General features: G+C 49.6%; 1 protein-coding gene across 1 annotated transcript; it reads right to left on the bottom strand.

Annotated features, from left to right (window-relative positions):
- Positions 1-387: 387 nt before the first annotated feature.
- On the bottom strand, positions 388-13,343 carry LOC133891656 (L-ascorbate oxidase homolog). The gene is made up of 8 exons (XM_062332391.1): positions 12,907-13,343; positions 12,664-12,773; positions 2,806-3,076; positions 2,588-2,690; positions 2,068-2,413; positions 1,566-1,931; positions 1,386-1,464; positions 388-928 (listed from the first exon to the last, which is right to left on the bottom strand). The coding sequence occupies exons 1-8, from the start codon at positions 13,054-13,056 to the stop codon at positions 716-718; spliced, it is 1,638 nt and encodes a 545-aa protein (XP_062188375.1). The 5' UTR covers positions 13,057-13,343; the 3' UTR covers positions 388-715.
- Between the last annotated feature and the right edge of the window lie 666 nt (positions 13,344-14,009).

Raw genomic sequence — 14,009 nt, 5'->3', positions numbered from 1 at the left:
TCTTTTTTTTTTACTCTAAGGGGTACAAAGGTTAGCTCAATCCAAATCGGTATTGTCCCCATTTTTTTCCTCAACACGAATAAATAATGGAGATGCTGCAACCACAACATCATTTGCCAACAGCAATCACATCATTTGAACATTCCTTCACTTCTGAAAATTCCTCGTTTTCAAGTCACGTGAGTACGTAGAAGCTTTCTTCACTCCTCAGAAGTCCTATTGGGACCTCTTCTCATCTTATCGTCTTGTACGCTTTTTTGTCAAGCACTGGTGTGTGCCATAATTGCAAAACCATGCGGTGTTAGACACAGTCAATCGACGACCAAATTTTAAGGGAAATTCTGAAAGATTCCACCATAAATATGCACTGTCAGTCTAAATGGCGTATTTCGAAACCCATGTAACCCATGTAGCAAGAATCTGAATAATGTAGCAAGATGCTACGCGATTGTTTATACCCATGTAACCCATCACTAAAAACATTTGCGTTGCATAAAGGAATCAAGCAAAATGCGGACACACATGAACACTGACAGTAGTATTATATGGTCTAACCCGAGCTATAAATGGCATATGCTGTTGCATCCAGCAATGTTTCTGACTTTCAGTTTCAGGTCACTATTCTTCGAGCCTTCCTTCAGTAAATTCCTGTGCCTACTCTGCAGACCAACGTGTATGTCATCCTCTCGTGACAAGCTCTGTCCGCCGTCCCAACTCAGAGCGGCCTGGTCCGGCGACCGGCCGCCCTGCCGCACAGGAGCGCGTTCTTGGGGATCGGGTACTCGTCGCGCCACGACGTCGACGGCGTCCAGACGCGGAGGTAGAACTGCTGCCCCAGGTACTGCCTGGCCCAGTTCTCCGACCTGACGTTCCACATGCCGACGTTGTCCAGAGGCATGTAGATCGCCGTCCATGATCTGGGGTAAACCTGATGCAGGCACAGATATCTCAGTTTCAAAAGACTGCCAAGGCAACCTCACACGATTACTGGTTCAAGATAGGAATAAATTTCATGGGGAAAAAGTCGTCAAGACAATGAAATGTGCATATGCGATGGGCTCCTCAAAGCAGTAGGGTGGTGAAAGGAGTCCACACAGCTTCTGAATACGACGTTATGCCTTTCCTGATGGAGATGAACTTATCCAACACGGCGGCTGAATGGGCAACTTGGATGGCCGAGCTATGCAGTGGCGTGCTATAGGTGAACAAAATAATGCGCCTCTACAGTGCGCCGCTGACTTGTAGTGAAAAAGACTTGAGCTAATCATAAGCCAGCTCAATCAAATCTAGATCAAATTCGAACCCAAATGTGGCTATCATTTCCAACCAATTTCTTAAAAAATATTCAGCAAAACACATTTTCAGAAGAAAGCACATCATCATACCTGGACGGTGTACCGCGAAACGCCGTCCCTCAAGTTATAGCCCTGCCTGCTCGCCGATGACCATTTTCCTCCATCCATTCTACACACAAATTCACATCCAGTCAGATAGCCGAGAGTAAACTCACACAAAAAAACATTCCTAACATTTCACATTCTTGAAAGTGGAAACAATGTTCATACCCGACGACCCAGAAGGCGTATCCGTCAATGTGCCACGACTGCACCTCGTCCTCATTGTTCTCGAACACGATCTCGACGTAATCCCTGTAATTCGCCCCCATGACCGACGTCTGAAGGTAGGCGCTGCCGTAGGTCGGGTTGTCGGCGATTGTGCCCACCGAGAACACACCGGAGATCTTGTAGTAGTCGGCGATCTTGAGCGGGGTGTCCGCGTTGACGAAGGACACGCTGTTCACCGCGTACCTCTGCTTCCCGTTGATGGTCCCCGCCGAGTTGGCCAGCCTGATGGTCCTGGTCACCGGCACCAGGCCGTAGTGGTACGAGCCCTGCGGGTTCGGTCTCGGCCCGCTCGCCGTCAGGTTCCATCTGGTTGCAAATTTGCAGCACCAAGCCAGGCATACAGGTCAGCTAGTTCACCGATGACTGAAGCACTACTCTGTACATGTCTGAAGAAACTGAAGCGATCTGACGGGCTGAACCAGTGATACCAATTTAGTATTACCTGATAGACCGGGCCTGGTTGAGTGACCAGTCGATCTGGATGGTGGGGCCTCCGGGCAGGGGGCCGGGAGCCTTGCCGGCGGAGTTGGTGTAGTGCAGGATGGCCGTGGAGGAGATTATCTTGCTAGTGAAGCGCGTGGAGACGACGATGGCGTAGTCGAAGCCGGGCTGGTCGGCGGTGAGGAGCACCGAGTAGGACTGGCCGAGGTGCACGTCCAGGGAGGAGTAGGTGGTCTGCATGGTGTGCGACCCCTCCACCTCCACCAGCTTCATGGTGTGCCCCTGGAACCGGATGTTCAGGGAGGTGGCAAGGCCCACGTTGGTGACCCGGAAACGGTACGTCTTGCCTGCAAAATGCACCGAAATTCAGAGACTCGTCAGTAACAAACCTGCAACCACTAATTGGGAGTAGTGTTCAGCTGAATTCTGCTGCAGAATGTGCACCGTCTCGATAGATCCATTGCTTCCGCGTGACTTATCTCTAACAACATTGACAAGTTACACTGATCGATCGTGCTTACCGGGTTGGACGGTGAAGGTGTAGCCATTCCAACTTCGGCCGTTGATCAGCAGGCCGTCAGGGAAGCCGAGCGCCTTGCCGCTGTCAAGCATGTACCGCAAGTCCTGTCGTCCAAGAACAAATTCGCTGCCAGATGAGATCAGCTAAACACTACTCCTGCTTGCTACTGCTAGTTAAGTTGCTCTCGGAACTTGGCAGGGTTCCGAGCTGACGACGTACAGTGTGGTTGGCCTTGTACCAGTCGCCGATGAGGACGGTGTAGTCGGCGGCGGGCGGCGGGAAGGGGACGGGGATCATGGGGCGGCTAAGGACGCGGATGCCGCCGAAGCCGCCGGCGGCCTTGTGGAAGGCGAGCGAGGGGAAGTAGTAGTAGGTGCCGATCTGGTCCTTGGCCTGCAGGATGTAGGTGAAGTTGCCGCCGGGCGGGATCGGGCACGTCGTGCCGGCCACCCCGTCCTCGAACGAGTTCCGCCGCTGCTGGATCCCGCTCCTGCATTGCGGCGCGTGCGTCAGCCATGCATGGATCGGCTCGTCAGAAATCAATTCACGTGTTACAACGCCAGTGGCTTTGGGGTTCGAGTGCTCTGTTGTTGCTTGATCGATCACTACCGGCTGCCGCGCGAAAAAAGTTTGAGGAATTCACTAGTCCGTGGTCACGCTGCGTGGAAGTACGGCACGTTCTTTTGTCCGTGCCATTGGCGGAAGTGCTCTGGAGTCTGGATGAGCTTGATGCTGTTGCATTTTTTTTTCCGAACACGAAGGAGAATTACACGTCATTATATTAAAAAGAAGAATTTAGATTACAACACACCCGAGAGACACAGGCTCTACCCACGCATCTCTCATTTTGATGTGCTTACATCCATCACATCAAAAAACAACCAAAATGGAGACACACTTCTAGGATCACAGAGCACGCAGACCCTTAGCTCTCGCCAGGCACCACAGCTTGGCCTCATCCTTGACGTCACTCACAGTGGACAGTACGCTCGGTGTCAGGTTTTCGAAGATGCATGCATTGTGGTGCTTCCAGATCGACCATGCGACCAGAATCACAAGGGAGTTGAACCCACGGCATCGCTGTTCGTTCAAACTCAGCGCCGTGCCGCGCCACCATGTGGCAAATTGGAGATCCAAGCTGTTCGATGCCAAGTGTTGCAAACCGACCACCCGCAGGATGAACCATACCTCCCAAGCGAACACACAAGAAACGATCAAATGTTGGCCCGTCTCGTCTTCTTGGTCGCATAGGGGGGACTGGTGCAGGTGTGAGTCCACACCGCACCAGACGATCAAACGTCCAACACCGATTAAGAAGAACTTACATCGTGGAGGAGCCCAAGTTTTCCAAACTCGCTGCCATGGCTCGAATTCAACACGGCCGGTAAAAAAACCTCATGTATGCCAAATTGGTGAAGAACTGACCCGTCACTGAAGGCACCCAGACAGAGTATCAGCCACCCCTTGTTGTAGCTCCATATTTTGAAGTGCATCCTAGAGTTGGAGGTAATCCTCCAAGGCTGGTACTATTATGGCACCCTTGATATCCTTTAGTTTTTTGATACCACTGGGTGGCGCCCATGAGGAGGGGAATCCTTGGGTTTTTGCCTCGAAAGATCTCCGATTGGCAACGCGCTTGGGCACCAGTGCATGGAGTGTTGGCGCAACGTCGGCCACGAACTTGCCATGGAGCCAACTATCCCTCTAGAACAGAGTGGACTTGCCATCTCCCACCAGAGAAGACATTGAGATTGTGAAGAGCGCTTGGGCATTGGAGGTTACCTGCAGATTAAGCCCAGCCCATGGTTTGTCCGGCTCGATCTTCTTCAGCTAGAGCCAGCGCATGCGCAAGGACCAGCTAAGCGTTTCTAGATCATGGATCCCGAGATCGCTAAATTTTCTTTGCTGACACACTCGGCGCCAGGGCGATTAGGCAATGGCCGCCCCAGACATCCATCCTCCCTTTCCAAAGGAACGCTCGGCGCAGCTTGTTGATCGCTTTGACGACCCACTTCGGCAGCTCCAGAGCGATAAGCTAATAGATAGGCATAGCTATGAACACCGCCTCCGCCAAGACCACACGACCAACCGGTGGCATCAAGGACGCCTTCCTTGGTGGAGCTTGTGAATGGACAGTGGCAGTCCTAGATACTTGCAGGGGAATGTGGTGACTGTGCATGGCAAGGACTCACGAACCACCTTGATGTCGGCCTCCAGACATTGAATAGGTGTGGCAGAGCATTTCTTAATGTTTGTGAGTAGACCCGATGCATTCCCAAAGTGCTGCAACAGTCCCCTGACCAAGCCTAAATCGGGTGCAGAGGGATGGATGAATAGCATTACGTCATCAGTGTAGAGCGACACCCGATGAGTGATTCCCCATAGCGCCAAAGGTTGCAGCAGTCTGAGAGCGCTCGCCTTGTAGATCAGAGCATTCAACACCTCCATGACGATGATGAACAACATTGGCAACAAGGGGTCCCCTTGCCGAAGACCACAACGGTGATGAATCACTTCTCCTGCTACACCATTTACAAACACCCTTGTCGTCGAGGTGGAAAGCAGTCCACAGAGCATATGGCACCAAGCAGTACTGAATCCCAATTATCGAAGAACCTCCAACAAGAATGGCCACGAAATGGAGTCAAATGCTTTGGAGATATCAAGCTTGAGGAGGACCCATCGCTGTTTGCGGGAGTGCAGCAACCGAGTTGTTTGCTAAACCATGGCAAAGTTGTCGTGGATACAGTGCTCCTTGATGAATGCACTCTAGTTGGGTGCAACCAGTGAAGGGAGTCGGGGAGCAAGACGAATGGCCAACACCTTTGCCACGAGCTTGGAGAAGTTGTGGATGAGACTTATCGGCCGATAGTCCTTAACTTGGATTACATCAGTCGTCTTTGGAATCAAGGTGATCAGCACCGAATTGAGCAACTCCAACTTTCTGGTGTCGCCTCCTTGGATTGCAAGCAACGCCACCATGACATCCCCTTGATGATATTCCAACATGAATGGTAGAAGCGGTCGGTGAAGCCGTCCGACCTCGGCACTTTATCTGACGGCAACTGTCGCATGACAGCCCACACTTCTTCCTCGGAGAAGGGCAAGTTGAGGGCCTCGAGGTCATGAGAGGCGGTAGGATTGAAGGGAGATCTAGGGTGTATGGCCTATCCTCCGCCGTACCAAGCAGGCCAGACTAGAAGTCCCACACAATCTGCTACAGGTCGTCCTAGGCAGTGACAATGCGATCATCGACCTAGAGTTTGGCGATATAATTCTTGCGCTGCTAATGCCAAGCGTGGAGGTGGAAGAGGGAGGTGTTGGCATCCCCCTCAATAAAGCCCCGAGTGGAGGCGGGCAATGGTTCGCTCTAGAGACACAAGGCCAAGGTAGTGCCTCTTAAGCTCTCGTCTGAGCCAGTCCTAATTGTTCGATAGCGCACGAGACTCCTATGCGATCTCAAGGCGATGCATCACCTCCTTGGCCGACTGCAATTGAATCTTGATGTTGCCAACCTTGCATTGGCTCCAGGATCGCAAGGCTCGCGGAAGGCACCGTAATTTGATAGAGAGTTGTTCGATTAGACAAGTCGTCAAAGTGGAGGTCGACTAGGACCGCTCCACAATCTCATGAAACCATCAAGCTTCAGCCAGAAGCTCACAAAATGGAAGCATCGCTTGCTCTTGACAATGTTATTGAGACCCAAAAGGAGGGGCCAGTGGTCCAAGAGGGCCAACGCTGAGCTCTAGAGGTTGCAGTCCGGGAAGATGAGCTCCCATTCTGCAATGTAAAACACGTGGTCCAGGCGAACCAGTGTGGGCTGGTGCTGCTCATTTGACCATGTGTACCTACATCTAAGCAATGCGACCTCCTTGAGCTCTACATCATCGAGGAGACGGCAGAAGCGTCCCATCAACGCCTTTTTGATGTTCATGTTGTTTTTGTTCAGAACGGTAGATGAGGTTGAAGTCCCTAGCCACCGCCCACGAGCCTTGACAGGCAACGCGAATCGCGCGCAGCTCCTGGAGAAAGGCCGAGTTTTTTACATCCTGGCTAGGGCCATAGACCCCGGTAAATCGCATCGTTCGGAATCGCGAACTGAATAGAGACGGCAAACTCGTCAATCCGTGAAGTTAGCGCCTGATGGATGCTTCCCTTCCATGCCACCAGAATCCCGCCACTAGTGCCTTGAGCCTACAGGACAACGAATTGGACAAAGTCGACGCCTAGCATGGAGACAATCCATCGATGCAAAATGGAGGCCAACTTGGTCTCCTGCAGGCAGACAATGGCTGGCCACACCATCTCCACGACCTCTCGGACATCATCTCGATGCACAGCTCGATTGAACCCGTGAACATTCCAATTTAGAAAGTGAAAGATATCCATCATAAGGGAAGGCAACCACGGAGCGATGTGACAACGCAATCCAGCGCCAGCAAAACAATGTGGTATCCATCATAAGAAAAAGCTACTATCCAGTCCCCATCTCCGATGGCGTAGCAGATGACATGAGGCCTACGATGGGGTATCAGTGGTTTCATGCCAGGCTGAGATAGACTCAGCAGCAAGACCATGGTAACTACTCTAGGGTGATTAATGATCTGGACGTCCTCAGCCGATCTCATGGAGTGGGATCCATGGTGTATAGCACGAGTGACCAAAATTGCGACTGGAGGCCTTATCGCACCCTCCTGTTTGCGTGACTCAGACTTATGGATGACCAGATGCTCTTGTTGTATATGCACGTAGAAGTATATTCTTCTGAGCATGTACAGAGGCAGCTAGGGCATCGATAATTGGTGCCAGTACCTCCCCTACGAGACGCTGGACGGACGCACGCGTAAGTGTGTTATTGTACGTACCATTATTACGTTACATGATCCATGTTAAGATATTATAAATGTTTATGTCACGTATAAGAGAAGTGCACAGAGGACCGCAGGCATGCAAGACTGGTCATCCATTAATATTGAGCACATAAACAGGTGGACGAAGTCAGTCACGGTGGATATCGTCATTTCTGCTGGACAATACGACGACGGCACGTATTGGGAGTACCTTTCGTGGTACCGTTACCATACGCGTGCCACCTTACTCTACGAACTTGTAGAACCAAACCCTAGAACCTTCCCCGAGGATCGTGCCCGCCTTCTTCATGTTGTGGTAAGTAATGCGGTACTTCTAACGATTTTCATTAGTATTACATCTGTATTACTGACATGACCATTATTTTATACAGACCGAAGCGGCGTACGAAATGCATACGCAGGCAGAGCAAGCTTGTGGGGAAGCAAGCGGGTCATCAACGCGAAGGGATTGGAACCCTCTCCGGGACTACATGAGGACGAGAGGGTCTCGCTTGTTGTCCGCGTTACATGGTCTAGGTGGCTGTGCCCCACGTTCGAGGGGGTACGACCTACCAGCCATGGACCTGTGTCGTGCCTCCCACAACAGGCGCTCGTCCAGTGCCTGTGATGAACCTGTTCGAGCACGATCACGAGAGGCACCTTCGGCTGTAGAGCATCATGTGTCACGTTCCGGTGCTGAAGCCGAGGAGTGCACAGAGACTCCTAAGCCCGAGCAGTGTACACTAGGTTCATAGCCCCCGCAGTGGACACAACCTCTTCAGACCACGATAACACCTCCACCTGCAGTATCAGCTCATCACGATGACGTCATTGACCGCATGCAGCAGACGCCTAACTGAAGCGGCACATATGATTTTGACTGGGCTGCTGCAATGCAGGCCGGCAGCTTCGTTGAGCTCCTAAGCAGCCAGTACCCCCATCTGGTACACCAGATTCCATAAGAGCACGTACTACAGTCGTCCACATTTTCGCATGAGGATCCTTCATCATGGTACATGTAAGGCCGAGTTAGCGGGTCTAGATACACATTCGGTGGAGGTCCAACAGGGCAAGACGATGATTATGAGAAGCAAAGGCACACGTGTCAGGGGCCAGCGCAGCCTGTTAGGATGAGGGCCACACACCCACCAGACGCTTACACTCCTGGGGATTACGTGCGGCATCGTCGTCGTTGAGTAGCCAGTGCAGTTATTTGGTGCACTTGTACTTGTTCATTATATATGTATTATTCACTATATTGTCGTAGTCATCTCTACTATATCTTATGCACTGTATTGTTAACATAATTATTTTTAATTTATTTAATGTTTGTCAAATAATTATGACACATAACTTTATTTATTAGTTATTTATTAAGAATTTTTACATATTAATTATGATATTTAATACTTGTTTAATGTTTATTAAAGAATCAAATATTCGTGCTTTGGTGTAGAGCAAGAACGTTGTAGTCAAGGATCAATACATATATGACGGGATCTTCTAGTACAGGCTTTCCATGGATACCTACAACAATCGATGTAGCTCTAAATGCCTCCTTGCAGGTTACGCGTGGAGGAAAGAATGATCCCTTCAAAGAGAGCAACCTAATCCAAGCCGTGTCCAAATTGAATGCAAGACTCTTTTGTTCTGCGTTGATCGCTTCGCTGCTACATGTAACCACTGACAACCTTAGGGCCCTCTTGCATCTCAGGGTGTGAGAACTAGCCGATTATCCTTCTGTGCTAGGTTTCTCTATGAGGTAAAGAAGGATGACGATGGTGCCCGACCAATATGCATGCCATATCCATGTTCGCCATTTTATATTTTGTCACCATGCTTATCTTATTTATATTGATTCGAATGCTCCTCTTATGTGTTAGACGTTCCCGAAAGACGCAGGGTTGATTAACAAAGAAATCCTACACTTCTTGGTGATGCATTTGCTCTTCGGCGGGGGTGTGATGCCTGATTTATGTAGAAGACGACGAAGATCAGCGAACCTAAGTGGTACAAGGGCGCCCTCTACTATTCAACCAGAAAATGACGAGGCCGATGATGACGATGATTTCATGCCACTGATGCCTCGACGTTCCAGCAACAATACATGAGAAGATTCAACGAATACTGCAAGAGGACGTTCACACACCATATCGATATGGCGTGCAACCAACAAGGAAATAGGACGTACTCCTACCGTGATAGCTCAAGATGACGACGATGATGACAATGTCATGCCACAACGACCCCTCCCTCCGAGGCCTCTATCTCCGGAGGACACTAATGACCGTGAATATGATGGTGAATTTGCTTGTATCCATCCTCACAACTTCCAATTACCACCTCGTAGACGATAACCATTTTACGCTGATAGCCTTGACTGTCACACTGGCATTCTTCCGCTAATTTACGTCGTCACTTTACACAGTCATCTTAAGATGATCAATGATACAAGAGGGAATATTGCCACTACTACATTTTTAATTGTGCATGTTAAAACATACCTAAGTGTTAAGGCTGTCCACTGCTTTAAAGACTACATGCAATGAATTAGGAATTTTGAAATATACATTTAAATTAGCAAATAATTACAAATTTTGTTAAAAATTGACAATTACATGAAATCACAACATACCAGCATCATATTCGACACATCGTGTGCCGAATATGCATATTCGGCATACGGTGTGTCGAATACGGTTGATATTCGGCACACGGTGTGCCAAATACGGCCGAATCCATATATTTTCGAAGTACAGCGTACTGAAAATTATTTTTCGGTAAATAAGGTACCGAATACGGATATACAATTATAAATATGCCGATATGCTATTATTTCGATAAATACGTTCATATATATATTATCTATTTTTAAATTTTTACCGGCAATTCAATGGTCGGTTCACATCTCGCCATCGCCTGCACGCCAAGACACACGAGCCGGCATGCAGCTCTTCCGTCGCGCGTCCATGCAAGCTGCGACCATCCACATGCAATACGTATTTAACGTATCGCACACATCGCTCTCGGACTACCCGAGCAAGGGCCTATAATGGCACACAGCTCGACCGGACAGTAAAACCGGTCCACCGACACTGCCGCCAGAAAGGTAAAGTCTGCTTTCACTGTACTTGTCCTAGCCTTCCAGAGACTTTACCGCTAGAGTAAAGTAATATTCTTGGCCTACTGCGACGAAATGGTAAATTGCCGTGTTGTTTTCTTTATTACTGGAGCAGCTGGAACAGTAGGGCCCGTGAAGGCGCCGTTGCTTTCTGCGGAAGAGGACACGGCCGCATCGAATCTGCTGGCCCCGTCGATCTGGCTCGGCTCTCGGCTTTGCTGGATCCCACGCCGGGCGCAAGCGCCGCGTGAGAAGCGCACATGGCTCTGGGTCGCCGACACGGACGACGGCCGGAGATCACGAGATGCGGCGTACTTGCCGCCCCGCCCATTATTATTCCCTCACGGACAAAAAAATGGCGGGGAAAAGTATGGGCAGGAAAGGGGAAAAGGAAAAAGAACAGAAGAAAATTGGGCCTAGATCCGATCTCAAGCTCTGAACTCGCCGTGAAGGGTGCTGAGTTCTTATTCAGGTTGATAACGTGCTCCTTAAAGGTACCGGTTCTCCCTTCCCTGTCATTGTCATGCTCGACGGCATCAGATCTCTTTTTGGCTGGCGAGATTGCTCAGCACGTATATCTTGTTTTACACATCCTGGTTGCGGGATGTTCTATATGGTGGCTGTCAAAAATCTAATGGCTTGTAATGATCCCTCCTCATCGGTTTAGATTTTGGCTTCGGTTCTCTCGACCATATTCCGCGGCAGTGTATTGGAGAAGAAGCTAAGGGTGTTGGAAGTAGACTTGTATTTTTCTTTGTGTTATTATTCTCAGAGTTCTGTTTTCTGATATGTGTGTTACTTTTGATAATGGATTATGGATATCACCCCTTCTCAAACTCGCCGTCTGCATCATCGCTGCATGCATGACTCTTGATGTCTTGTCTGGTGTTCTTTCTTCGTTGTTGAAACTACAGAAGAATGTGGCCAGATCAAGTTTTGTACCTATACACTCGTACATGTGGGTTTTTATTTTATTTTATTTTTAGATAAGGGTTCCTTGACTCGGTCTTCTTGGAGGCCAATTTGTGGATGTCGATCTCTGGCCGGCTAGCTCCCACTTGAGCTTTTACCAACGTATATGTGGTTTGGAACATGGGAATACGCTCTTTCTTTCGGAAAACAAGACATGGGAATGTTCTTTGGGAATAGTATTCGCCCCCCCCCCCCCCCCACCCATGTTCATATTGCAACAAGACTGATCTTGCTACCGAGGGCTGCAGTGATGCACTGACGCGCGCGTGTGTGGAAGCAAGTCTACTTGTACTTTCAAAATCGTCACTTGCGCAGTTGCACTACCGAAAAGGGAAATAGCCCATGACAGTGCAGGTTTTAAATTTCAATATTTCAATTGACACACAGGTCTGAGGTCTCATTCGACTCTGCTACAGCTAAAAGTCTTCTCTCTTTTTCTTTTTGGTAGGAGCTACAGTTAAACTCTGAACCCAGGGAAGCATGTTTAGTGAAGCAAAAATGCCTCACACGAGTCAGCCATGCGGCATGTCTGCTGCTGCGCGGTCCCCTGGTCCAGATCCAGGACAGAATCACAGCCAAGAAACTCAATTATCCTATCCTAATCGCCCAATGATACCATGAGTTGTCACGAAGTGTCAAGCTGAACTGCCGACATATACATTAGTAGGAGTATTTAGGCGATGCGGTTTAATCCGTTTAATAAGGCTGATGAAACTGACCGGCTCACTCACTGGAGCAGAACACTGCGCTCTGAGCTAACCAAGCAGGCGTGATTTTGTGTAGCCATCAGAAATGGGCACGCGCTGCTGAATTTGTGTGTTCAGTTACCACAAACAAAAAATACTAAATGTGCAGTCACTTGTTGGAATCAGAGCAGGAATAGAACACACCATCGCGAATAGATTGCAACCGGACTGAAGATCCTGATAAAAGATTTGGTTGGATGCCGGGACTCGTTTTGGTTACGACTGATTTTCAGATGACGCATTGAGATGGACACTTCGGTTGAGTTGTTAGTTGGAGATGAGTCGACTACGATCTACGAACGAGCAGTCGAGTACGCAGTACATCTGTACGTGCAAGGAGAAGATGCGATGGAACGAATGGATTGATCAGGGGTGCAGCAAGGAGTACCAGGAGAGGAGGAAGGGCTCGTTGAGCTTGTTGTAGACGTTGATGATGAGGTTGTCGTTGGTGACGGCGTCGATCTGCGGCCCCGGGAACTGGTTGTTGATCAGGATCCCCTGCAGAGCAAATCTTTACTGCTTCAGCAAGCTCCTCCTCACCATTACGCGTGGTGTACGGACTCCATCGTCCTCAATCGACCGACAGAAACAACCAACAAAGACACAATGATGCAAGCAGAGTGTAGCGCACCTGCTGCTTGACGCCGAGCGGGTAGATGTCGCCGTAGGTGACCGTCCACGTGAAGAACCGGTACGGATCGTCGCCCGCGACGAGCAGCAGGCCGCCCAAGGAGAGGAAGAGACAAGCGGCGGCGGCGGCACCGGCATTGCCGCCTGCCATTGCGCTGAACGACGAGCCCGCAGAGAGTTTTTCCGTGGAGCAAATGGAAGCAAGATGTGCCCTGTACTGAAGTGGGATGGCGCTCCGCTCGCTAGCAACTATGGATGGGGTCGTCAGCGTGGGAGCGCTTGCTCCTCGAAAGGTGAAAGATCCCGTGGAGGAGATGTAAAGGGGAAGGAAAGGGTGCGATGGGAATGGAGTGCGGGAGGGAGGTTTTGGCAGTGGCTGCACCCTCTTCTTTGTTAGTGCATCTAGAAGAGATCTCCTAAATATTTTTTTATAGCTAAATATAAGGATTTTAACCTCAAACTCATCTTCAACATTCTTTGTTAGAGGGGAGACACGGTGGTGGGATGCTGGGGGTAGGCGCGGGCCAAGAAGGTGGAGGAGGACGCTGGGGTCTACAGTGGCGCGACAAGGAGGCGGAGGTGATGGAGGCAAGGGAGGAGACGTATAGCAGAGGTGGGACACCCGGGGTAGGCGCTGGGGTTTCTAAGCATGAACGGAAGGCGCTGAGCTGTGTCGTCGGAGGCTCAGAGTAGGAGCGTTGAGAAAAGTACAGAACAGAGGAAGAAGATGAATGGTATTGCAGTGGGCCAACTGATGGGCTATTTTGGGCTGGTTGCAATCTAGATGGAAAGGCAAATACCAGCCTGTTGGAGTATAGGAGGCAAGAAATAGAAAGTCTGTTGGAGAAAGAGGAAATTTAGGAAGAGGATCTTTTAGGTATGACTTTCTATATAAGAATATAAGGGGTGAATTTTAGAAAGTCCCTCGGAGATACTTTTAAAGCATTTCTAATTGATCCTTCAAATTTAGCTCCCTATTCTTCTATATAGAGAGAGCTTTCTATCAAAATTTCACTTTCTATTTATCAGCATACTCAAATCGACTCTCTAAATTTGGCTCCTTATACACCATTTGTCACGAGTCCCACCTACCGATCCCACCTG

Source organism: Phragmites australis, chromosome 14 (assembly GCF_958298935.1).
Source record: "Phragmites australis chromosome 14, lpPhrAust1.1, whole genome shotgun sequence".
Lineage (NCBI taxonomy): Eukaryota > Viridiplantae > Streptophyta > Magnoliopsida > Poales > Poaceae > Phragmites > Phragmites australis.
Note: the sequence above shows the minus strand (reverse complement) of the source record. Positions and strands in the feature narration are given on the sequence as shown.